The 26,849-nt window shown below is 46.4% G+C and overlaps 1 protein-coding gene across 1 annotated transcript in view; it reads right to left on the bottom strand.

Annotated features, from left to right (window-relative positions):
• Window positions 1-26,849, bottom strand: part of CDC73 (cell division cycle 73) — a 114,792-nt gene that overhangs the window by 11,700 nt on the left and 76,243 nt on the right. The window contains exons 11-14 of the mRNA XM_029081189.2: window positions 15,233-15,290; window positions 10,523-10,558; window positions 10,277-10,364; window positions 1,027-1,188 (exon numbers count right to left, since the gene is read on the bottom strand). Of these exons, the coding sequence (XP_028937022.1) occupies window positions 1,027-1,188; window positions 10,277-10,364; window positions 10,523-10,558; window positions 15,233-15,290 (344 nt within the window). The remainder of the gene's footprint in view (window positions 1-1,026; window positions 1,189-10,276; window positions 10,365-10,522; window positions 10,559-15,232; window positions 15,291-26,849) is intronic.

The raw sequence follows: 26,849 nt of genomic DNA, 5'->3' as shown, positions 1-26,849 counted from the left end.
AGAGGAAACTTCTCTGCCTGCCTTAAAGAATTTGTTCAAGCCTATTTTCAAGGAAATGAACAAACGAACAACGGATGACGATCTTTACCCTCGGGAAGAGTTAAGAAATACAGCAAAAACGCTGCATCCCTGTTTAACATTCTTCTTTTAAGTAGAATTAAGATGTAGCAAAGGGTCATGAGAGAAAATGAACGTATTTAATGCTCTGATTCACAAATCACTCAAAAAATTGGGCCTCCTGAAAAAATCTGACTTTTTTTTTTGGCTTAGAAGGTTTCCTACCCTTTCAGCTTCCCACACTACAGCTCTTATTATCACGCTGCCATCCAGCAAATGGAAAACGTGGCTGACAGCACTGCAATCCGGGAGACCGACTGAGTTCTGGGACTTGATGGTCTGCGATCCTATTTTGAAATTTTCTATTCCCCGGGATACGTAGATGGTGCTGACGGAACTGCTCTAGGAGGCGGAGGCCGCTTCAGTGCCGAGGGTCGGAGCCAAATGCTAGTTTGGACACCTTCGATTTGGTCTAAATCTCGACGAACCACATTCCTGTGAGTCGCCTTAGAGATGCGATGGCCTTCCTGATTTGGCTTTCTACCTTTGTCTTTGGGACACTGCAAAATATTTTGCCTTGGTAAGAGAATTTAGAGACGGCCCTCCACTTGATCCCGCCGACGGAGACCCCTGACTGCCGGTGGTGCTTGGCGGCTGCAGATGCGGTACCATAATGTCTGGCTTTGGGATATCCTTGCCAGACAGTGGTCCTCCGCTAATTCTGAAAAGCGGTTCGCAATAATCGCTACCTCTTCTCGTTGAAGGACTTCTAGAATACCAGACACATAGGAACTCCTAAATGTAGACAGCCGAATGACCATTAGACCGTAGCCATATCCTCACACATTTCGCAGACCCATCTTGGACAGTCCGCTGCTTGGAGACGATGATCAAACGTGACGCGCACGGATTTTCCTCGAAACCCGACTAAGGGAGAAACGAAACGCTTCAAAACGCAGAGCGACCTACCAGTCCTGGGGCATAAGTTTGAGGGGTTGATCTACCACACGGTAGGGAACTGTGACGCTAACTGCAGTCCCTCCTGGCTGCATCTGGTCCTTCCTTCTCTGGATTAACGTTTCATTTTCTCGTTGGCAACCTTGTTTTTTCTTTTCATCTGAGGGGACAAACCTTCGGAAAGACCAAAAAAGCAATTCGGATTATTCAGTCGCCCACGGGACTCTGTGGAAAGAGACCGTCTGCCGATTCCAAATACCCAGGCTCAAAACGTCGATTCGGGTCAATGGGTTCTTAACTCATACCGGAAGACAAATTTTTATCTAAGAGAGACCCCTTCTCCTAGATTTCAGGTAGCATTCCTTTCTTGTCGAGAGAGTCGATAAGATCACCCCCGGATTTTAATGCCAATGGGTTTGCTCAACAATGCGCTTAATAAGTAATGTCAGCTGTTACCCCTAGAGTACATCAGCTAACCATCCTGCCTTCTTTTACATTTAACTCATTTCTTCTACGAAGAAGGAAGCAGAAGCAGTGGGAGCAGTTCACAATTCTTCATACCATCTCTCATCAATGTGGCAGCGGGGGGCCTGGGTGTTAGAGGACGGGGGTTCCATCTCAGCTCTATGCCACCTGGCTGCAAGTCATTTAACTTATCGGAACCTCAGTTCCCTCATCTGTAAAATGGGAATTAAATGAATTAATGCCTGTTGCCCCTCCCCTTAGGCTGGGAATCTCCTGTGGAACAGGCTCTATCTTGTATCTACTCTAGGACTCAGTATAATGCTTATCATACAAGGGGCACTTAAAAAATACAATCATTACCAATATAATTATTACTGTCGTTAGTATTAAGCCCCGTGTCCTAGACAAAACTAATCTTTTCTCTCGCATGTGAGTCTGGGTAAGCACTGGGTATTTTTTTGTTTTTCTTGGGTTTTTTTTTTTTAACAGAAAGCTGGGATTCTTGATGTGTGTTTCACATAGTACCCACCAGAATTTTAACAAATTCATACTCTGAGACAAATATCGTGATATCCTATATTGTCAGAGAACCACTGCGTCTAAGACTCCCGTGAAGCTCTATCTCGTCCATTCCCCGACTTCCACACAGATTATAAATTTTACTGTCTTCTCTGTCAAAATCTGAACATTTTCAAAGCACTCAGGCTACGACGACCTATGATATTATGCTTGCCCAGGTTCTGGGTTGTGAAGTTAACATAGAAAGAATTTTTTAAAAGAGAGTATAACAGGCAGAAGAAATATTTATCATCCCATAAAAAGCATGACTGCTAAATTCTTCCATTTGACACACAAGTCTTTCAATATAGGCCTCTGTAACGACCAAAGAGTGTTGCTTTGCCATTACGACAGCATTTAAATTGATAGAGCTTAAAGAAACATTCACTGAGAACCTAATTTAGCTTCACAGCAGTAAGATGCAAACACAGCTTTTACTTACACAATCCCATGTACACATGGTGCTCTGATTAAAAACTGAAGAAAAGAGACATTTAAGCTCCATCAATCATAGTCAGAGATCTTACCCCTGGAATCTGCAAGCAGTTAGTTCCTTACAGTTTTCCTAAACAGCATTTCTCACAGCAAAATTCGAACCCACCAGCTCATTTTGTTTCACCCAAATAGCTTTCATGAATTACAGTCCGCACACAAACAAAACGAATGCTTCTATTCATACCTTTCTCCCTCAGATCTAAAAGCTTCTAAGAGCTTTTATGAGAAGCAGCATGGCCTAGTGGGGAGAGCACAGGTCTGGGGGTCAGAGGCCGTGGGTTCTAGTCCCGGCTCTGCCACGTGTCCGCTATGTGACCTTGGGCAAGTCAATTCCCTTCTCTGGGCCTCAGTTACCTCATCTGGAAAATGGGGATCAAGACTGTGAGCCCCATGTGGGACAGGGACTGTGTCCAACCTGATTACCTTGTTTCCACCCCAACGCTTAGTTCAGTGCCTAGCACGCAGTAAGCGCTTAACAAGGTTTATTATCATGATGATGATGATGATGATTATCGTTATTCTATAACACAAGAAACCTCCCCCAGCCCAAAAACCCACTTGCTTTCATAAATTGGTCACGTGGCCCTGTACTGTCTTTTCTTTCCTGATAAAATACGTGACATAAATAAAATACAAAGCCTGTTCAGGTGAACCCAGCAGTTTGGGGTGAGCCAAGGAACAACGTGAAGTCTCTTCAATCCCACTGCAACTCATTCACAGGCACACTTTGAAAAATTCTGTTCACTTTTTAACAAATTTTAACCAATCACTCGATGGGATTGAGCACTTGTTGTGGGCAGAGCACTGTACTAGGTGCTTGGGAGAGAACCATATGAGAGAGTTGGTTCTTCCTTATACAAATGAAATGTCGATTATAGTGACCGGAGTGGAAAGGAATTCTGATGTAAAAATACAATATTCTCTCTCTGAATCAAGTATAGTTCAAAGAACGACAAATACCACACTCGGGATAAAACACTCCTATTTTACTCCAGTATTCCATTATTTCAAAGTTTGCAACTAATTGATGCATGATTCAAAAATCTACTCTACCTAGTGGTAGTAAGTACTAGTAGTTAGTACGGCGGTGCTCTGCGCACCGTTATTGAGTAACCAATAGTTCATCTTCATTTAGGCTTCAACTGACCTGGCTGCAGGAAGTCTTTTTTTTTCATTTATCCTCAATAAATGAAACACGATTAATTTTAAAACAGGAAAAATTAAGACCTGGGTTCAACTACATGTACTATTGCTACTTTTTATTTTGAATGCAAAGTCCTTCAAAATAAACTTATAAAAGAGATGAATCACCTAGAGTCACCAGTGATCATTTCCAAAAAACACAAATTTGGAAACAGAACCAGAATGTCTTTTGGTCTCCAGTTTATTTTCATGAATGCCACCTTAAAATTAATTTGAAAGCTTAATAGTATAATTTGATCGACTGATAATTTGAGAAAATTCCATCTAACAGAAACACAGAAACTTGAGCAATCTATTACTTCTCATCACTGAATCACAAATTTGAGGGGTAATTTTTAGGGAAACTAATGTCACTACCTCCTGTTGACTTTTTTTTTTTTTTTTTTTTTTAAGATTTAAGGTTAAGACTATGACCTCCATGTGGGGCATGGACTATGTCCAACCTGATTACCTAAGTACCCCGGTGCTTAGTACAGTGCCTGGCACATACGACGCGCTTAACAAATACCATTATAATAATAATAAAAAATAAATAATAATAATTAAAAAGAGGCGGCCTTTCCCAATTACACCTTCTTTTCCCTGACTCCTCCTTTCTGTTTTGTCTATAGGTTTGGATCTGTACCCTTTGGGCATTTGGTATTCACCAAATTAGGAGAGGAGTGGCCTAGTGGATAGAGCATGGGTCTGGGAGTCAAAGAGACCTGTCATTTCACTTCTCTGGGCCTCGGTTACCTCACTGTAAAATGGGGATTAAGACTGTGAGCCCCACGTGGGACAGGGACTGTGTCTAACCTGATTAACCTGTACCTACCCCAACGCTTCACACAGAGCTTGGCATGTAGTAAAGTGACTAAAAGGTACCATCATTATTATTATTACCCCACCCTCTGCCCCACAGCCCTTGTCTACATATCTGTAAATGATTTATTTATATTAATGGCTGTAAACTCACTGTGGGCATGGAACGTCTCTAACAACTCGGCTGTACCGTACTCTCCAAAGCACTCAGTACAGCGTGGCTCAGTGGAAAGAGCCCGGGCTTCGGAGTCAGGGGTCATGGGTTCGACTCCCTGCTCTGCCACTTGTCAGCTGTGTGACTGTGGGCAAGTCACTTCACTTCTCTGGGCCTCAGTTACCTCATCTGTAAAAGGGGGATTAACTGTGAGCCTCACGTTGGACAACCTGATTACCCTGTATCTACCCCGGCGCTTAGAACAGTGCTCTGCACGTAGTAAGCGCTTAACAAATGCCAACGTTATTACTATTACAGTGCTCTGCACACAGTAAACACTCAATAAATACCACCGATTGGTTCCCGACGTTGCATGAGGCAGATCGCTTTTTGCAGACACAAGTACTTTGATTCGACAAGGTTAAGTTTGAGCAACAGGAAAATTTTGGTGCAACCAATCAGGCCATCAGTAGTACTGACTGAGAACCTATTCTGTGCAATGAGAACACTAGAATTAATTGACACGATCCCTACCCCCAAGGAATTTACCATTTTGCGGGGGGAGGTGGACCCTAAAATAAATTATAGGAGAAAACAGTAGGGAATAAAGATCCGTGCATAAGTGCTATGGGGAAATGTGAGTACTTGAGTGCTTAGGTGGCATGGCAGTGAGATTTCCCATTAAGGAGGACAGACGGTAGCAATTCCAAGGCAGACAGTTTTCTATATGAAGGTTTCCGTAATATTCCTAGCGTATCCTCCAAGATATGACTTTTTCCATTTTAGGCTAAACTGGCATGTACTTCAGAAAAAAAATAAAATCCAGCGACCTAGTTATCGCTGGATCCAAACTTCACCTTTATTCCAGAGGAATTTCCAAACCGAATGTAGGGGAAGGTGAGAGGTGGGGAGAGAGAGGGGAATGGGGAAGACAATGACTTGTTTTTGAATAACACTCAACCAAATCGTAAATGACTTCTTTCTTTTCCTTATTAATGCCGCTACACAGCTTATTAGGTAATTTCCCAATCGATCATCAATCCATCCGTGGCATTTGGTATGTAAGGGCACTTTACTAAGTACTGGGGAGAGTACGACACAAGAGAATTAGCAGACACGTTCCCCGCCCGTAACGAGTTTACGGTCTAGAGGAAATGACAGAGATTAATATAATAACAACCCAAGACATCGACTTTAAGTGCTTGGGGGTGGGGGTAGGGCTGAAAGCAAGCACCGAGAGGTCACAGATCCATGTATATAAAGGGCACAGAAGGGAAAACAAGCCGGCAGACCCTTGATGATGCTTTGAAGGTGGGGAGAGCGGTTGGTAATCCGGCACTTATGGAAGGGGAGGAAGTTCCAAGGTTAGGGAAAGGATGTGGCAAAGGAGTCGGCGGCGATATAGACGGGATGGGGGAGGGGGGGACCGTGAGTAGACTGGCACTAGAGGAGAAGTGGGGTGTGCGGGCTGGGCTGGAGTAGATTAGTGAGGTGAGGTAGGGTGGGGTGAGTTGATTGAATGCTGATGGGAAGGAGTTTCTGTTTGATGCGGAGGCGGATGGGTAACCCCTGGAGGTTCTTGAGGTGTGGGGAGATACGGACTGGACCCTTGGGAAAAATGATTCGTGCAGGCAGAGTGAAGTACGGACTGAAGTGGGGAGAGACAGGAGTCCAGGAGGTCAGGGAGGGGGCAGAGGCAAAGCAGAAATGTATAAGTGCTTGCATCAGGATGGCAGCAGTTTGGACGCGGAGAGGAAAGAGCGGATTTTAACGACGTCGTGACGGTAGAACTGACAGAATTTGGTGAGAGACTGAATGTGCGGGTGTGATGAGAGCTGAGTCGAGGATAACGGCAATCACTTTCTAAGCGATAAACGGATTACAGAATAAAAAGAGCAGTAGTGAAAACTACTTTTGAGATATCTTCCGGAAGGTAAGAGACAAACATGCGCTCTCACGCAAAATCCCCCCCATTTTTTTTAATTAGCACATGACGAAAAAACTGGGGGAAGAAAATGGTAAATTCCATTTAAGTTAAAACATCCACCGCTAGGGTTGCGTCAAAATGATCGGATTTCTCATACCTCCAAGTAGGTATGTTTTCAGGTATGGGGTGGAATGCTCGATTAGAGGTACCCAAACTTTAGCAATATGACAGCTGTCATAAAATGCACTTTAAAACGTCGATCAGTCGGCGGTATTTACTGAGCACTTCACTGTGTGTGGAGCATTGTACTAAGCGTTTGGGAGTGCCCGATTAAACAGAGTTGGTAGTTACGTTCCCTGCCCACAGTGAGCTTGACACTGCTCGATTCCCATTTCCCGTGCTTATAAGGCAAACGGTATGGTAGAATTGGAAAACCGAGGGCACTGTTGGAAATTACCTTCTGCTGTCATGAATAATTGCTGCTCCTTTTGCCCTAAGAAGATCATGACCAGGAGTACCTGTCGAGTGCTTCCTGGGTACAGAGTTCTGTACAACAGTCGGCAGACACGTTCCCTGCCCACAGTGAGCTAATACGGGCACTTACGCAACTCTGACTTTTCAGTTCTCCAAGCCTGAAAATCATCTAAATTTAGAAATCTGTCTATTCTTCTCACCAAAACCACAAATAAGCCTGCTGCTTACATTTCCAGAGGAGAGTTGACAAGAGCCACAGAGTAGCTCTTAAGCGGTCACGGGTCACGGCAGAATCAGATCACTGATGTGAAAGCACTTGAAGAGATAAAAATGCTTCCCAAATTCAGCGGAATAATCAAACAGTGGGATGCTCTGTTATTAAACTCCCCTCCCCTACAACTGAGCTTGCTCAGGCCGATTTCCTTGAGGCCTGGCGAGGGAACCACGCCCGTTTGGGACCTTCTCACCTCCCCGCCGTCATCCACCCTCCCGGGGTCAGAGCTGCTCTTTAGGCAGAGGGAGGTGGGAGAGGAAAAGAGCTGAGACTGATCGTGCAACTGAGGACGCAGCAGACACGAGACAGCGATGCTGCCATCAGACCCCAACCCCCAAGCTCTCAGGAGATAACAACAGTGATTAAGAATAATCATGGTATTTGTTAGGTGCTTACTTCTTGCCAAGCACTGTTTTAAGCGCTGGGACAGAGAGGAGTTAATCAGATTGGACCCAGTCCCTGCCCCACATGGGGCTCCCAGTCTTAATCCCCATTTTCCAGATGAGGTAACTGAGGCCCAGAGATGTGAAGTGACTTGCCCAAGGTCACACAACAGACAGAGGGCAGAGCCGGGATTATAATAATAATAATGGTATTTGTTAAGCGCTTACTATGTGCTAAGCACTGTTCTAAGCACTGGAGTAGATCCAAAGTAATCAGGTTGTCCCACGTGGGGCTCACAGTTTTAATCCCCATTTTACAGATGAGCTGAGGCCCAGAGAAGTGAAGTGACTTGCCCAAGGTCCCAGAGCAGACAAGTGGCAGAGCCGGGATTAGTCATTCAATAGCATTTATTGAGCACTTACTATGTGCAGAGCACTGTACTAAGCGCTTGGAATGTACAATTTGGCAACAGACAGAGACAATCCCTGCCCAATGACGGGCTCAGGGATTAATAATGTTGGTATTTGTTAAGCGCTCACTATGTGCCGGGCACTGTTCTAAGCGCTGGGGTGGATACAGGGTAATCAGGTTGTCCCACGTGAGGCTCACAGTTAATCCCCATTTTCCAGATGCGGTAACTGAGGCCCAGAGAAGTTAAGTGACTTGCCCACAGTCACACAGCCGACAAGTGGCAGAGCCGGGAGTGGAACCCATGACCTCTGACTCCCAAGCCCAGGCTCTTTCCACTGAGCCACGCTGCTTCAGATGCAGCTACTCCACATCAGCTTCAGCCAAATTTTTCCTTCATTATAACAGTCGATCTAGGGCCGGGGGGTAACCAAAGCCAGGGCAGGGGTCTACCGGGCTGACTTTTATTAATTTATATTGTCTGTCTCCCCCTCTAGACTGCAAGCACGTTGTGGGCGGCGAATGTGTCTACTGTTATATCGTACTCTCCCGAGTGCTTAGTGCAGCGCTTTGCACAGAGTAGGCGCTCAATAACTACAACTGAATGAATGAATGAACCCTGAATGTGCCACTCACTAAAACTGGCTCTCCACTGCACTGCCCAGTAGAAGGAACTTGGTGACTACACAGCGAAAAGAAAACCCGGTGTGCCATCTTGTCAAAAGGAAAACGGTACAGTTGGAAATCTCTAAAGCCACTCATTGTTCGCCACGACAGGTCCAACAAGCCTGTCAGTGTTATGGAAATCACTTAACCACGGTTCACTTAAGCCTTTTGGACGCAAAGGTCTTCACGGATACAAAATGGATCTTTCTAGTGCCGTTTTTTTCTTTTAAACCCCATCCAAAAGGGGAAAAATAATATTTAATCAGTCACAAACTAGATAGGTGGGCAAGCATTCTAAGGCTGACGAACAAAAGGTGGTGTGTTCCACGAAAGCAAAACTCTGCAACCTGGAGGCTACTTTACGGTGTTTCGGGGGATCGCTTGGAGCTTTTGCCCTGAGACTGCTTATATTATGTCCCTTCGAAGGAGGGAGCTACGCCCCGGAATATAATAAAGGACTGGCCTGACGAAAAACAAGAGAGCTTGTTTGTAATGTACCAGGCCAAACGTATTCATAAGGCGGCTTGCCAACACTGTGCCTACAATACGGAGCGAGGTCTCCCAGGCTTTATCAGGCACAGCGATCTGGGCTCTGCCCCACAGAATACAATCCCTGGTGGAGGCACCTGCAGGCATCACGGTTTCGGGGAGCAGCTGGAAGCTTCTGACCTGTGAAAGCGCAGCAAGGGCTTGCGCTGGTAAGGTGAAGACTGCAGCGTCTTGGTCACCTCGAGTGTGAGCTCGTTGTGGGCAGGGAGTGTGTCTGTTTATCGTTTTATTCTACTCTCCCAAGCGTTTAGTACGACGATCTGCTCACGGTAAGCACTCAATAAATTCAATCAAATGAATGAATCTGGGGCTCACCTGGAAACTCCTCAAAGCTCCCCGGTGGGCCAGAGCACCCCAGTCGGGGAATGCTGATACCAAAAACACCGAATAGAAGTTGGTTTACTTATATCGCATTCAATTATCATCACGCTTTAACAGATGTAGAAGTCTGTAATTCTCATTTAGAGCTGTTAAGGCTGTTGTTAAACGATCGGGTTTAACTCAGTTACCGGGCGTTATAGCTAACAACATAGGCCTCTCTGTGCCTCAGTATTCATACCTATATAATGGGAATGCCATTCCTCACTCCACACCTCTCTCACTGGGACTTAAAGGACAATGTCTGTTTGAACCACTGTGACCGCTGTAAATACGAACATTAAGTTTGGCGGGGGGGGGGGAGAAGTTACAAGAGACCACATTTAGTCAGTTCATTAAAAGATATCAGCCGCTTGATCTAAACTGATTCTTCAAACAAGTTTTGAAGCCTACCACACCTTTAAAATAAAGACAGTGAGTCTGCTCCTAGCCAACATATACTCCTTTCTCGACAATTACTTCGGGTTGACATCCATTGTTCTACAAGCAATCTTTTATGAATATCATGAAGTTGTACTTCACTTACTTTAGATCTTGTAGAAGATCTTTTGCATTAAGCATAGTTATTAAGGAGGTGGTAGCTGCTGGAATAATGATGATAGGTGTACGAGATCCTAGAAAGAAAAGATGAAAGGTAGCAAATTCACGATCACATTTAACATTAACACACTCATATAAACCTTCACTTACACACTGTCATTCAACCCCCACCGAATACAATTAACATCTACATTCACACTTCCTCTTAAGTTTGACGCTCCCCATCACTTACCTTTTTTCTGATTCGGGGGAGGCCTTGCTTGGGAAACTGCAAAATGCAAGAGGTCAAAATTACCACATTTTCATCTGCTCGTATCGGAAGCCACGGCCTTTATGAACTGAAGACCAGCTGTCTTCAATCAGAGGCAAAGTAGGCTGTCACTGAGATTTCCGTAACGGATAACGCGGGCCCCTTCTCGAACTCCACTCACGATTGCTTACAGTCGGCGCCGAAGGATTAAAACTCCGTCACTACTAACGAACTGGGTCTAGCGGAAAGCAGTTTAAACGAATGAGATGCTTTCATGGAGTTCGCCCCTGCCCTCCAAATCTCGTTATTACACAAAAGAGCATCGGGCGTTTGCTCCTCTCACCTGCAGGCGTTTTCCGAACGGAGGCTCCAGGAACAGGCTGCTCGATGGTGGGAAACTAGCTGAGCGACCCAAATAACTTGAGGGGAACCTAGCCTCTCTCTCGTCCTCTCCTCTGTTCCGTATTTGTTGTCTTCTACCTCCTTCCTCCCACTCCAAAGTTTCTACTCCTTTCCTCATCCCCGGGAATGACTCGATTAGATCTACTGAGTCAAATCCCTTCCGTGTACCAAGTGCCAGACCAAGCGCTTGGGAGAGTACAAGAGCTTGAAAGCGTGAACCTTGTCCTCAAAGGGCTTCACAATTTAGCAGGGAAAACGACCCAACAGACCTAGGAGAGAACCTGCTGGAACACCCTTTCAGAGACTGAAAGGCAAACTCAGAGGCAGTAAAAGAGAATGAGGAGGGGCCAGAAAGCTACGTTGGTAAAACCAAGGTGAGACTGTGTTTCCAGGGAATAGGAACAGCCCATGCAAGGGCAGAGGTCAGGGATTAAATGAAAGTCTGTTAGGCTTATCAAAACTGAAGTCATCGGCGACTTCGGAGGAAAAAAAAAAAGGAAGGAAATGAGATTGCAGAAGGCTGGAGGGTGCAGTGGGATCCAGAGAAGTCTTTTTCATTATGCGGGAAATGCGAGTAGATGAAGATGACGGTCGTGCGATGACGAAGAGGCAGGGCAAGTGTTCTTTAGACTGCGACGGTTGTGGGCAGGGAATGTCACTGATTATTGTTGTATTGTCTTTCCCTAGCGCTCGGTACAGTACTCTGCACACAGTAAGCGCTTAACAAATATGACTGAGTGAATGAATGAATGAATGAATGGTGTCAGAAGCACAAGTAGAGGGAGGTCGATTCGGAAAGCCAATTCAAGATCGCCTCCTGAGATGGCTGGTAAGGATGACAGGCTGGAGGAGGTGTGGGAAGGAGTTGGAGAAGCGAGCGGGAAACTTTGGGGACGCCACGTGGTTTCAGTTTTATCGAGTAGTAGGCAAGGTCATCGGGGTCACGAGGGGAGAAGTGGAAGTGTTAGGAGGTTTAGGAAGGAAAGAGTTAAGGGCGGGGGGAGATGGGGAGAGAGAATTTGCAGGGCCAAGGGGCACGGAAGCTGATGAGAGAGAAATAATGTTGTTGAGTAGATGAGCGGACAAGGATGTAGCAAGTGAGGGTGAATTTCAAGTGGCAGAAGTTGTGTATTGTGGTGGTGACCGAGGGCTAGGAAGTGATGGTGCAAGATCAACAGACTGCGAGCCCAACACCGGACGGAGTGTAGTCAACCTAATTCACTTGTAACTACCCCAGAGCTTAGACCAGTGCTTGACACGTAGAAAGCGATTAAATACCATTAAGAACAAAACAAAACCAAAAAAAAATAGAGACAAGGCAGTGAGGGAAGGGAAGGTTTAGGCAGGGAAGGCAGTGTTGAAGGGCAGAGACTTGTGCCCAAGGCAGGGGAGGTCTGGATGGACATCCAAATTGGGCATGGTGACGGGATGAGTGGAAGAGGTCTAAAGAGCAGAGGTTTCTGTGTGGGAAGAAAACAGAAAAGCACGTGAGGAGCAAGGGATGGTGGTGGGTAGGTAGATTAGGAGGCAACGTCTTTCCCACTCTCTTATTCCTCAAAATTTCCCTTCTCTTCCTTGATTCTGCATCCTGGGCCACCTTCTCACCCAGTCTCTCATCCCCAGGAAGTCTCCTTATTCCTGGAAAGCACCCTATTTTGCCCGTAGATTCGTGCTGTCTTTCCCTTGTTCCTTGGAAAATTCCCCTTCTTCCACCTCTCCCTTGTCCTTCCCTTGTCGTCATCTGGACTCTTCCACTGAATTTTCTCATCCCTAAACCGCCTTTCCTGGACTGGATTCTCTGTGCCGACTTCTGACTCTCCTCCCCTATACCCTCCACTTTATCGTGACTCTGCACATCTGACTTTGCAACCCTTTTTCGTCATCCTTCCTAACCACCAACTCCACGCTAGACAAGCAGACACAATTAAGAATATGGGGCAGAATCTTCGGATTCGATCGGATTCTCGATTCAGCGTCTTTAATATCTTTTATAATGATACGCTCTCCGGCAGCTAAAAACCAATAATATTTACTCAGTGAGTCCTGAGCGACACCAGTATTACAAGCAGCGTGGCTCAGTGGAAAGAGCCCGGGCTTGGGAGCCAGAGGTCATGGGTTCGAATCCCGACTCTGCCACCTGTCAGCTGGGTGACTGTGGGCAAGTCACAACTTCTCTGTGCCTCAGTTACCTCAACTGTAAAATGGGGATTAAGACTGTGAGTCTCATGTGGGACAACCTGATTACCCTGTATCTCCCCCATCGCTTAGACGAGTGCTCTGCACGTAGTACGCGCTTAACAAATACCAACGTTATTATTAGGAGAGTGCAATAGGGGAAAATGACATCATTCCTGCCTCAAGGAGTTTATAATCTAATGGGAGGTAGACACAAAATGATTTAGTTAGAAGGGAAAAGGGAACGGAAACTTGGATATATCAGTAAGTGCCTAAATAGTGGAGTGGGCAAATTGATATGTACGTAAGTGCTACGTGTGGCAGAAAGTGCAAAATTCCTGAGGTGGCCATTAGGAGAAGAAGACCTGGGAGAAGGAAAAATCATAGGCAAAGGTTTGTGGAGGAGGTGCGATTTTTAGGAGGGTTTTGGAGATGTGGGCAAGGAAGGTCCCTACCAATTCTGTTGTGTTGTACTCTCCTGAGCGCTTAGTACAGTGCTCTGCACAGAGTAAGTACTCAATAAATACCTCTGGTGCTGCTGCTGCTGCTGCTGCCGATGATGATGATGGGGAAAGCCACGGTCTGGGGGATATGAAGGTGAGGGGAATTTCAGGTTTGGGCGGGAGGGGAAGGGAAGTGAGGTGGGGAAGGCGGGCGAAAGCAAGAAGCCGAAGGCAGGAGAGGTGAGAGCAAGGGGCCTTAGAAAAAGTTCAACTGGGTGGAGATGTTGAGTGTGGGCTATGAAGGAGCAGGAGGTGGGGGCAGATAAGTGAGACAGAGAGCTGGTAGAGAGGTTTGAAGCCAGTGATCAGGACGCTTTACTTGGCCTGGCCTGGGAGAGGGCAGCCACTGGAGGTTTGCAAGGAGGGGAGTGATGTGAGCGGAACCATATTTAGTAGGGCAGACTGAAGGGGGGAGTGGGGCTGGGAGAAGCGAGACCAGGATAATACAATAATCTAATGGAGAGATGATGAAAGCTTAAACCGGGCTGCCAATCAAATCGACCCGAAATCAACTTTTTTAACCATTTTAAGTATAATCCATGCTTGTGGAAGTGGTCCGTCCAAAGGAGGGTTTGCCCTTGCCAGGTCTATCCTTTTCCAATTCTTGTCTGTAGGTTTCAAATTCATTCTTAGTCTCAATGGCGCTGGGGAGCTAAACAGGACAGGCAGCATAACCTCTTCCTAGCAATGACACTGAAAATAAAAACGGCCACGGACTCTCAATATGGAACCACTTTCTAAATCCACTTAATAAGATTGGCTATTTAGCGGGCACTAGGAAAAAAAAATCAGCTTCTAAGTGGTGGCCTTATGGGTTCTTTTTAAAGAGGCTCCAAAACACCAAGTATTTAAAATACCATAGGAGCTACAGGGAACCACATAATTCTCCTTTCCCCTATTTTAACATGTGATTCCCTAGTTGCAGGTGCAAAGAGGGTTGTTATGGAAAATCTCTAAGCAAGGAGATGCGAGACGGCATACTAGTCTTAAAATGTTGATATTTCCTCTTTAAAAAAAACACAGACGTGGCACGGAAACGGCCAGGGCTCAAAATAAATGAAGGGATCGAGCGTATTTATTGAGCCGCGGGTACAAGCGCGGAAAAGAACTCGGAAAAATATCTCCACTTAGAAACCATCGCTTCAAACCTACTTAAAATGTACATCTGAAAATTCAAGGCCTTCCGAAGACCTCCTGACAGCACTTCTCTCATTTTGTTTCCATTTACGTGAAACTCCCAGCGTCACTACAGAAGTAATGACTGAAAATAGGACCGAGGTACAAAACCAAGAAAAACAAAAGTTCAACCTGGTTTATTGCTGATCTTAACATTAGAGAGAGAAATGAAATATCATTTTAATAGAGAATTCCAAACAGATATCCGGTTGGCATTTTAAATGAGTAAAGAAAACCTGTCTTCTGTGTATTACTGAAGGGGAGTGTTTACAAAAAACACAGGAGAACTTATTTTTGACCATCCATTTTCCTATTTCTCACTGCATGGCCTCCAGTGGTCTGAATGCAACTTTCAAAGGGGCAAGTCACAGACCAGAGCAATCGTTTTCAACTTCGACCGTTCTGAAGTACGAGTTGTAAAATATCTGGATTTTACCTGGTCGTGGCACCGGCTGTGCTGCTGGGGTCTGAGTCTTGCGAGCAGACGCGCCTTCCTTTAAAGCAACAGAGAAAAAGACACTCTGAGAGTCATTCTCCTTCTGGATTATAATGAGAACATCTGAAGAAAAATCACGGCACGCTGACACAAAAATCTCATAGCACAATGGGGGCTGCAAGGAATTCCAGGGGAAGCCCGAGGGCCTGAAATTTTGGAGGTTTTGCGATACAACTTGGATCTTGGCCTGCGTTTCTCCTCCTGCCACCAGCGACCGCATCTATTCAGTCCTGCCGGGAGCCGTGTGCTATGCTAGGTGAGCGGAAAACCTTCAATGGAAGCAAAAAAACACCCTCCCCTCGAGGAGCCTACAATCTGTTTCAGAGGATAGCGTGCACGACGTGACGCTGGGTGAGATTACCATCTCCCTCGCGGGACTGATTTCTGGTACCAGCGGGGTTCAAACCGAGTGAGCGCTACAGGTTACGCAAACAGGAGATTGGGGAAGATCTGCAACGATGAGACCCTGACTGGAGGAGCGGAAAAGGTGAGCACGGGTCAGATTCCAAAAGCGAACCGTTCAGTCCAGGTCTCCCCGCTGTTCAAGCACCTCCAGTGGTTGCCCTTCCCCTTCCGCATCAAAGAGAAACTCCTTGCCCTCGGATTTAAAGCACTCGATCGCCTTGCCCCCACCCTCCCACGCTCCCTGATTTCCCACAACCCAGCTGGCACAATCCGCTCATCTAACACCAACGGGCTCCCCGCACCTCCACCTCGTTTATCTCGCCACCGAGCCCTCGCCCACATCCTGCTTCTGGCCTGGAACTTTTTCCCCCTTCACATCTGACAAACCATCAGTCTCTTCTGACATTCTCAAGAAAAGCAGGTTTTCCTCTCCAGTTGGCCCATCTTGTCAGCTCTTCTGGGGGTGTTTTTCTGCTGATGCTTTTCTTTCCCCAGCTGGATAATACTCTTTCTTCTTTTCAAATGTTTGGAAATAGCTAATAGAGAATGTCACACCATATTAATTTTCACAGCTTCTTTTTGGGCTGTGGTAGCTCTGGGCTACGAACGCCGAGTGGCTCTAGGCCAAGCACCGTCCTCTTCTCTTTTCCGGGGCTACCTTCAGAGCTTTGCATCTAGTGATGTTTTAAGAGTGACACAGGAAGATATTCTCGTCTTTCTGAGTTCATCAGAGCCCGCTGCCCCTTATCTGAGGATGGAAAAACCCCCGCTGCCCTAAAATACAGCCCGCTCTTCTAGCCAGGTGCTGGCTTGGGGCAAGAGCTGACAGCTATGTGGGCCCCGAATGTCCAAGCCCATCCTTACTGCTGCACTCACATCAATCAGTGGCGTTTGTGGAGCGCTCACTGCGTGCAGAGACCATACGAAGCGCTTGGAAGAGTACTAAAGAACAGAGTTGGCAGACAAGTTCCCTCCAAGTCCCATTTTTAGAGAGAAGCAACAGGGAGAATAGGGGGCGGCTCTTTCAGTCTCGTTGGCGAGTCCACCCGCTACGCCCTGAGAAACGGAAGAGACGCCCTGCATATGCTGTTTCGTGGCTGATGAGTTTGAGGCACAGTGGTCAAGCAGACCTGGTTGCTATCGGTCTCACCAATACTGACATGAAAAGGTGGATTCATTCATTCAATCATATCGAGCGCTTACTGTGTGCAGAGCACTGTACTAAGAGCTTAGCAGGTGGATCATCCACGTGGAAACATTCAGCCGTGATCTTTACTCCCGGGGCTGCACTGCTGTTTCTGTGATCTCACTGTGGGCAGGAAATGTGTGTCTATCGTCTCTGTTATGTATTATCCTCTCTCAGGCACTTTCAGTACAGCGCTCTGCGCACAGTACGCACTCATTAGTACTGACTGACCTGACTAGCCGAAATGATGAAGGGTCAACATTAAATATTTCACTGCCTTCCCCTTTAGATTCACTGCTACTCTCTGTAATAATAATCATGATAATGATGATATAACAGTATCTGTTAAGCACTTAATAATGTAATAATGTTGGTATTTGTTAAGCGCTTACTATGTGCAGAGCACTGTTCTAAGCGCTGGGGCAGATACAGGGTAATCAGTTTGTCCCACATGAGGCTCACAGATAATCCCCATCTTACAGATGAGGTAACTGAGGCACAGAGAAGTTTAGTGACTTGCCCACAGTCACACGGCCGACAAGCGGCAGAGCCGGGAGTCGAACCCATGACCTCTGATTCCGAAGCCCACGCTCTTTTCACTGAGCCAGACTGCTTCACCAGCCCATGCTAAATCTAAGTAATATCCTGGTAGAAAGCAAGTTACGTTGGGAGAGTGGGGGTCACTGAATTCGTTCTCAAAGACAGGTAGAAGAATTAGCAAACCAACACTGAATATGGCAGTTATCCCGTGGGGTCTGAAGATGTTACGCCTGTTGTGAGGAGCATTAACTTTAACCTCAAACCAGGAAACTAAGAGACCTGGTTTCATTCTGGCTTGTATATCTATTTTATTCATTAGCCGCGACTTCCTATCACCCCAACCATCACCCCTGTCCCGAAAGAATGAAAGTTCTAGCGGGTACTGAAGAATCTGGGTCCAGATGGCTACCATACTTCTGGAAAGACAGGGTAAGTCTGTTGCTATTCTTATGAATGCTAAGAATAGAGCACAGAGGGTAAAATGTATTTTCATTGTTGATATCGATTTCTGTTGTTGCCCACGAAACAACCGCATGATTGTTCAACCGCATGTTGTTGATGACTATGTCAGCTTAACAGGTACGTCTGTCAGTCTCTGCCGAAGATGCCTACTACGATAAAAGAAGGGGGAAACTGTATTATTTTGGAAATATTCTTATTTATCGTCCTATGAACACTTCTAAATCGTGTAGTCCGGGTCTGGTGATTTCCCCAATTAAATCACTGAATAATGTTTGTCAGGGTTTCTGAGTGGTGTATTCCTTAACCCAGTGCCTTCAACTTATTTTAGAGCGGTACCTCCCGGCTAGCCTAAGAGTACCAACGTGTGGGTTGAAACCGTTCCCGCCTTGGGCCGTCGCCAAGAAGACGGGCATACTAGGACAGTTGCTCACAACAGCCTTCTTGACTCCAAATCCCACTGGCCCCGCTGACCAGGGGCCACCATTCCGGCATGATCCGGGAGGCAGACCTTTGTCCCAGGGAGGATCGTACCCTTTCGTGACCCTAATCCTTCCCATTTCTCCACACCTCAGGCCCCTCCCAACTCCTCCCTTTCATTAACACCGCTCCCTCTCCAATTTATCCGTCTGGCCTTCTCCCTCCCCTCTCTCACCCGCCTCCACCTCCCCGCACTGCCCGGATCCATTTGGGGCCTGTCAGTGTTTGCCTCAAAAGCCTCCCGTTTCCCACCCTTCCAGATACGCAGGCAAAAGAGCTAACTGATGGTAGTTTGGGGTTATTTACTTGCTTTCCTTTCGATCGACCGATGGGTTATTTTTATTGAGCGCTTACGGTGTGTGCAGAGCGCTGTTACTAAGCACTTGGGAAAGCACAATATAACAGAGTTGGTAGACACGTTCCCTGCCCACAAGGAGTCTACAGTCTGGAGACAGACATGAAAATAAATAAATTACAGATAAGTACATAAGTGCTGAGCGTGGAGTGAACCAAGGGGGCAAACCTAAATGCAAGGGTGACAGAGAAGGCTTGTGAGAAGAGGAAATGAGGACTTAGCTAAGAAAAGCCTCTTGAAGATGTGCTTTTAATAAGGCTTTGAAGTTGGAGAGACTGTCTGCCGGATATGAAGGGGGAGGAAGTTTCAGATCTGAGGCAGGATGAGGGCGAGGGGTCGATGGAAGATAGATGAAGTCGAGGTACAGTTGAGTACAGCCGGCCTATACAATACCTCAACAATCCAGTGCACAATTGCTTATTTATAGTCACGTCTGCCTCCCCTTCTAAACTGTAAGTTCAATGTGAGGAGGAAATGTGGCTTCCACCTCCGCTGTACTGAACTCTCCCGAGCGCTTAGTAAAGGGCTCTGTAGACGGCAAGAGCTCAATAACTATCACTGACGATGACCCTTGTAAGTTGCCAAAGGAGATGAAGAACTTGGGGTCTCCACCCCCGGCGAAGATTTGAGGGAGAAGTCTTGCATCGATTTTAATGCAAATCAGTTTATAAAAAAAGACCCTGATGGACAGAGTTCAAAGATATGGAGAAGAGGTCTAAAGGAACCATTCATTCATTCAATAGTATTTATTGAGCGCTTACTATGTGCAGAGCACCGTACTAAGCGCTTGGAATGAACAAGTCGGCAACAGATAGAGACAGTCCCTGCCCACTGACGGGCTTACAGTCTAATCGGAGGAGACGGACAGACGAGAACAATGGCAATAAATAGAGTCGAGGGGAAGAGCATCTCGTAAAAACAACGGCGACTAAATAGAATCGAGGCGATGTACATTTCATTAACAAAATAAATAGGGTAATGTAAATATATACAGTCGAGCAGACGAGTACAGTGCTGAGGGGATGGGAAGGGGGGGGGAGGAGCAGAGGGAGATGGGGGAAAAGAGGGTTAAGCTGCGGAGAGGTGAAGGGGGGGGCGGTAGAGGGAGTAGGGGGAGAAGGGGAGCTCAGTCTGGGAAGGCCTCTTGGAGGAATAATAAATAATAATGTTGGTATTTGTTAAGCGCTTACTATGTGCCGAGCACTGTTCTAAGCGCTGGGGTAGACATAGGGGAATCAGGTTGTCCCACGTGGGGCTCACCATCTTAATCCCCATTTTACAGATGAGGGAACTGAGGCACAGAGAAGTTAAGTGACTTGCCCACAGTCACACAGCCAATAAGTGGCAGAGCTGGGATTCGAACTCATGAGCCCTGACTCCAAAGCCCATGCTCCTTCCACTGAGCCAAGCTGCTTCTTGTGAGTGAGTTTTAAGTAGGGTTTTGAAGAGGGGAAACCATGAGGAGCTTTATCAAGTCAAGATGAAGACTGTTGCTCATTCTGAGAAAGGTAAACTCTTCAGAAGAGTTGGAAAAAAAAGTTACTCCAGTCAACAGAACACGAGTTGGAATGGATGTGTAATCATTCCACGACTACTCGTCTGCTGTCGTGATGGCAGGCTTTGAATCACTTTCACGAACATTAAACCACAGTTTAGTGACGCTTAGTGTAACGTACGTACCAGTGAGTTATGGCAGTGCGTGTTACCCTTCCAGAGGTTGTGGAACGGATCGCGATCCGTATCACGGAAAATACGCCCGACGGCTCTGTGGCCCATAGTACACAGGTGTTTGCAAGGGGCACGTTTCAGCTGGATCGTTTGCTACAGCTGTATAAATTCGTTACAACTCTACTGGTGTCAGACAGCGAGCAGGGATTGAAAAGCATCCAATTAATGCTAGCTGACCAAACCCAACCCACTTTTGCAGATTACAAGATACCTAATTTACATGTAGAAATTGTGCTAACTTCAGAATGCTAAGTAGTACGGAGTATGAATATTCAGACAAAAACTAATTTAGTCATAAAACTATGAAATTTTAAAAACCGCTTCCTGTAAAAGACCACTTACGCAGTCTCTTAATAAAAAAAAAAAAAAGGACCCGCTAAATCTACTTTTGCTAATTTACTATGCAGGTTTATATATAATTACCCCACGGTTTACACACAACATCAGGTTCTTAATTATTGGGGAGTAACAAAGTAATGAAATGAAAAAAGGAAAGCGATGAATCCTGGAAGCTTAACATCACCATCTTAAGGCATCTTTCTCACCTGAGTTTTACTGTTATGTGTTACACACACACACACACACACACATGCAGATCCCCCCTCTGGTGCTCTTCATCCAAGTCCCTTTTGTGATTCAACTGCTGAGTTCTGATGCCAGTATTTCTGGGTATACTCTTCCCTTCTGTGAAAATACTCTGGCTTCCCAGTGGGTGGGCCGTTTGTTTATCGTAGGTCAACCGCTAGCCTCTTTACACCGTCTCCTCAGCCCGACCTCGGACGGCGGCTGCTGCCGCTGCTGGGAGTGCGGACTCTGAGCCTTGTGGAGCCTGATATTCTGCTCCTCCCGCCACAGTCCCACACAGACTTTATTTTCGTCCTCCTGCTTAGTGTTTTGTTTGACACCAATCCTCCTTTTACTACTATTACTACTGCTACTACTAATAATAATAATTGTGGTATCGGTCGAGTGTTTTCTACGTGCCAGGCACTGAACTAAGCACTGGGATGGATACAAGCAAATCTGGCTGGACACAGTCCCCGTCCCCCCGAGGGGCTCGCGGTCTCAATCCCCATTTTACAGATGAGATGACAGGCCCAGAGAAATGAAGCGACTTGCCCAAGGTCACGCAGCAGACACGTGGCGGAGTCAAGATTAGAACCCATTTGACCTTCTGGCTCCCAGGCCCGTGCTCTATCCACTACGCCTCGCTGCTTCTCCTTTTCATTTTTAGATTTTGAGCCCCCTGAAGGACAGAGACCTTGTCTCATTCATTCATTCAATCGTACTGATGGAGCGCTGTGTGCAGTGCACTGTACTAAGCGCTTGGAATGTACAACTCGGCAACAACTGTGCATTCTTTCCCGCCCCTGAGGACGACACTCTGCCTGCGGTAAGCCCTTAATAAAGACGATTCCTACTATTGCTATCACTAACTTGTCGGTCTCTAAAGAACTTCAATTGATATTAAAATTATTTTTAAAAATCTCAATGGTTGGTTGTTCTCCTTTGAGCATTAGTTTAAGGAGAGATCTCTAGCGTGTTAACAGAGAGTATCTTTTGGCTGCAGAGGATGTGAACGATGCCATTTTGAACATTAAATGTTAACAAGTATACCCTTTATAGGAGTAGTAATCAATCAGTCGGTGGTATTTATCGAGTGTCGACTAAGCACAGGGTACTAAGTGCTCAGAAAAGTAGAACACGGGGCTAGAGGCGAGCCAGGGTGGCTTCAAGTTGGTTCTATTATACTAAAAAGTCCTGAAATGAGGGTTTGGGGGCAGTGGGGACTGTACGCAGTGGAGGGGGAAGAGGAGGAGAAAGGAGGAGGAGGAGAAAAGCAGAGAAAAGGGATGAGAAGCAGCATGGCTTAGTGGATAGACCACGGGCCTGGGAGTCAGAAGGGGCTGGGTTCGAATCCTGGCTCTACCACTTGTCTGCTGTGTGATCTTGGGCAAATCACTTCACTTCTCTGGGCCTCAGTTACCTCATCTGTAAAATGGGGATGAAGGCTGAGCCCCATGGAGGACAGGGACTGTGTCCACCCTGATGACCTTGTATCTACCCCACGGGGCTTGGCAAAGAGTGAGCACTCACCAAATACCACGGTTATTATTACCGATCAGCTCTCCTGGGGCCAGGCTGGGGACAGGCTGCGCTGCCCTGCTCACAGCTGCCTCCCCTCCCACCACGGTCTCTTCGGTCACTGGTAGCCACAACCTCCCCTCTCCCATTTTCCTTCTTCTGGAGGAAAGAAATTATGGAAGTTATTGTGGTCGTCAAACCATATGCTATTCTCAAAAGTAATAGTACCTTCAAAAGGCAGCAACATTTCTCAGATTGTTAACGGAACTTCTTTTGTCTGACCACAATCCAGTAGTGGTGCAATTACATTTATAACGCCCTCCCTACCAAACACTCACACAAAAAAATCCCACCAACCAGCAATACAAAAGAGGACAGTTCATCGAGCTCACATAAACAAAAAAGGGAATGTGTTTTCGTAAGGTATACTGAAGGGAGGCTACTTGTTGGAAAGAAATAGTCAATATTTCTTGAGGAAACTGTCAAACAGAGTAGTGGCTTTCCCAGGTCACACGGCGGGCAAGTGGCAGAGCTGGAGTTAGGAACCCAGGCTTGTGCTCTTCCCATTAGACCATGCTGGATTTGTCAAGGGCTTACTATGTGCCAAACACTTTGCTCACTGTTGGATCAGACTGGATACAGTCTTTGCCTCGCACGAGGCTGACAGTCTGAGGGAAAGGGTAAGGTTTCTCGCTTACGAACGAGCAAACTGAGGCCCAGGGAAGTCAACTGACTTATCCACGGCCACCCGCAGCAGGCAAGTGGTGGAGCTGGGACTAAAACCCAGGTCTACTGGCTCCCAGTCCCGGGTTCTTTCCACCAGGCTATGCCACAGCTCTTCCCAACTATCCCTCTGGGAGACGGTCAAACTCCAGCATGACTGACGCTAAGACTTCTGACTGATGCTTACAGGCTTTACGTTTCAGGTTTTCCAGGGGATCAGAAACACTCTCTCATTGAAGTGTCTCCGTTCTCTGTTGCATCCTCCAGCACATCGGCAAGAGAATAAACCGACTGAGATTAGATCTGCTACCCATCTCTGCTCTACCCGTTTGCCCACGAGAAATTGATTTGACAAGGCACCTCCCAGTGACTTGACCAGTCACGCCATTCTGAGAAAATGATCTTTCATGGCAGCCAAATTAGCGAAGTAATTACCAAAGCCCCCATCTCCTGAGAGTGTCAGAGGCTTCTGTAAGGACCGCAAAAACCAGGCGATAATTTTCCAATCATGCTATGGGATTATACTTCTCTTTCCTGGGCCAGTCTAGAAGGATGAGTTGAAGAAATACTGAATCTAAAACCTTTCTCCTGTTTCAAAACAAGAATCTTTTTGCTTTCAAATCCAAGTCCCACTCTTTCATCTCACTCCTCGATCCCAATTTTCTCCACAGTGCTAACAAAAGCACAGCGCTACTCTTTTCTATGAACCCGTTCCCAATGAGCGGGAAAGTATCATCATCGTCATTATGGTATTTGTTAAGCTCTTACTATGTGTCAGGCACGGTTCTAAGCGCTGGGGCAAATCGGAGTTAATCAGGTCAGACACAGTCTCTGTCTCTTTTGGGGCGCTGAGTCGTAAAACGGATGTCTACTTTTTCTCATGACACCACCGGATGAGCAAGTAATTGCCCGGCCCCCAACCTACTTCAGCCCTGACTTGCAACCCTCTACCCTAACTTTCTTCGCTTTGAAAATTGCTTCTCATTTCCTCAAAGTTCCCACGTGCCTCTTTTAACCCCCGCTTAAGGATTTAGAGCCATCATGTCGAAGGGATGTGTGGTAAAGCTGAAATGGTGTGAATTTGGGGATGTTGCACGGGCCGTTCCTCTTAATTCAAAACAACTGAAAGTGAAGGCTGGCTGCCACAGCTTCGTGTTTTCCCATCAGAACGATAACTGAAATCTGAGGTGCGCTGTTCTCTAAATCGACAAGTAATACGGCATATTGCCTTTCTTCTGATCTAGAGGATGGCATGAGCAAAGAGGCACACTTATCCACTTGCCTTTTCTACATTTCCTTAATTGCGTTGACATAATTGTTGTCTCCGCCCCTTTCTGTTCATCTGAAGTCACGGTAGGGAAATTTACCACACGGTCAATGGTACGTATTGAGTGCTCACTGAGCACTTGGGAGTGGACAGACACAATCCCTGCCATTTAGCATTAAAAAAAGGGATGTATCCCAGGGAGCCCGAAGCTTCTGTAGATCTCTGTCCTCTAAGCGGTCTCTTTCGTAACGAAGAGTTTGGGGTGGGAGTTTTTCTGTATGCTGCTCTCCATCCTGGATCTATCAACTGTTTCCCACCGACACACTGGGGGCCTCCTAAGCTAAGAAGAATGGGGGCTCGCCGAGTTTTCGACCAAAAGAACGGGACTAGACCTTGTATCACTCTGATGACACTTTCAAGAGAAAACTGAAAAGCTACTCTCCATACCTAGTAAATAAAAGAGAGTGCGAAGATATACGCCTACGCACAGGTGTATGTCTTCTTGCCTTAGAGAATTATATAGAAAACTCGGCAGAGTCGATGCCACTTTGATGCAGATTTTCTAGAGCGGCGACCTCATCGTCGGGTAAGAGAATATTTCAGACAGCCGGTACGCGCACATTCATGACTTTAAGTGACTCTTTAAGAAAGAAAGCTATTCCCTTCGGGAGAAGCAAAATGGTCCCAGAAAACAGGCTAACACATACAGACTTGGGATACTACCAGAGAGGGCATTTTTAGGCAATAATCGCTAAGTTTATTGAGGATCCCCCCACCCTTCAGAGCACCATAATGGGTGATGGCACTCACAGTCGCATAACCTGGATTTCCAGACCTCCCTTTTTCTTTTAAATGGTAGGTATTAAGCGCTTACTATGTGCCAGGTGCTAGTCTAAGCGCTGGGGTAGATATGAGAAGCAGCGTGGCTCAGTGGAAAGAGCACGGGCTTTGGAGTCAGGACTCATGAGTTCGAATCCCAGCTCTGCCACTTGTCGGCTGTGTGACTGTGGGCAAGTCACTTAACTTCTCTGTGCCTCAGTTCCCTCATCTGTAAAATGGGGATTAAGACTGTGAGCCCCACGTGGGACAACCTGATTCCCCTATGTCTACCCCAGCGCTTAGAACAGTGCTCGGCACATAGTAAGCGCTTAACAAATACCAACATTATATACGCTAATCAGTCTGTCCCACGTGGGGCTTACAATCTTAATCCCCATTTTTCACATGAGGCAAATGAGGCCCAGAGAAGTGGCTTGCCCAAGGTCACGTGGCAGACAAGTGGTGGAGCTAGGATTAGGACCCAGACCCTTCTGACTCCCAGGCCCGTGCTCTAGCCACTAGGCCACACCGCTTCCCTGACTTGTTCCCAGCCCGGGTCTCTGGCAGGCTCTGAGCGCTCCCCAGTCGGGGCCCTCGGGTTATGTTATCCCTCTGAAGTCTGTTTCCCCTCCCGGTTCCCGCTAAAATCGCCGCTCCCCGACTACGGTCAACCAAACACCGTAAGCAGAGGTTACGGAAGCACGAGTGAGAAGATTCGGCACACTGGATGCAAGCGATTGATTAAAAATCGACCGTGAAGATAAATGCGGAACCAGTGAAATTGACAAAAGGTAGATACAAAATGAAGGACGGTATAGCAGAAGTTGGGGGGGGGGGGGGGGATCGTTCTTCAAAGAATAATAGAGCAGAAAAATAGTATGAGGTGCAGCAGTTTAAGTCTGGTCTATAGTCCACTGAGTGCAACAATTATTTTTCTGACTGATCTAATCTTTCACCCATTATTTTTTTTTCCAAGCTGGTGTATACAGTATTGAAAATCAATAAAAAGGAAAAAGTCTCATTTCTCATTTTAGCAGTAATAATGTTTAGAGGGGGCCACAGAAATAGCTATTTTCCTTCATCAAAAAAAAATCATGCGACTTGCTTAGGAGGCAAAAATAATTCATCAGGCGTAGAAGGGGCATATATACTGCTATTAGATTTTCTTCTTGATGCCACTTCTGAAAATTCAACTGCATTATTTGTGCGCTGTATTTTCACCATCGTAAGGGGGAAAAACCTTATCTAAGAGGGAACTGAAAGGCAACTTGTCAAAAAAGCAGTTTCTTAGTCTTCTCCCTCTGCCAGCATAACTAGGGTGTGTTCGTACAGGAAGCACCTTGCGTGGTAAGGAGAATGGGGTGGGGTGAAGCGGGCAAAGGGGTGAGGAGCCCGGTGGTGAGCTGCACATTAAAGGAAGAGGGGCAGGTGGTTATGACGCCAGGGTTTTAATACGGTCTTCGACAGCTTGGGCAACAGGGTGAGAGACGGTGGCGAAATGCTTAGTACA

The sequence above is a fragment of the Ornithorhynchus anatinus genome, chromosome 16 (assembly GCF_004115215.2).
Source record: "Ornithorhynchus anatinus isolate Pmale09 chromosome 16, mOrnAna1.pri.v4, whole genome shotgun sequence".
Lineage (NCBI taxonomy): Eukaryota > Metazoa > Chordata > Mammalia > Monotremata > Ornithorhynchidae > Ornithorhynchus > Ornithorhynchus anatinus.
This window is presented reverse-complemented; position numbering and strand designations above follow the sequence as displayed.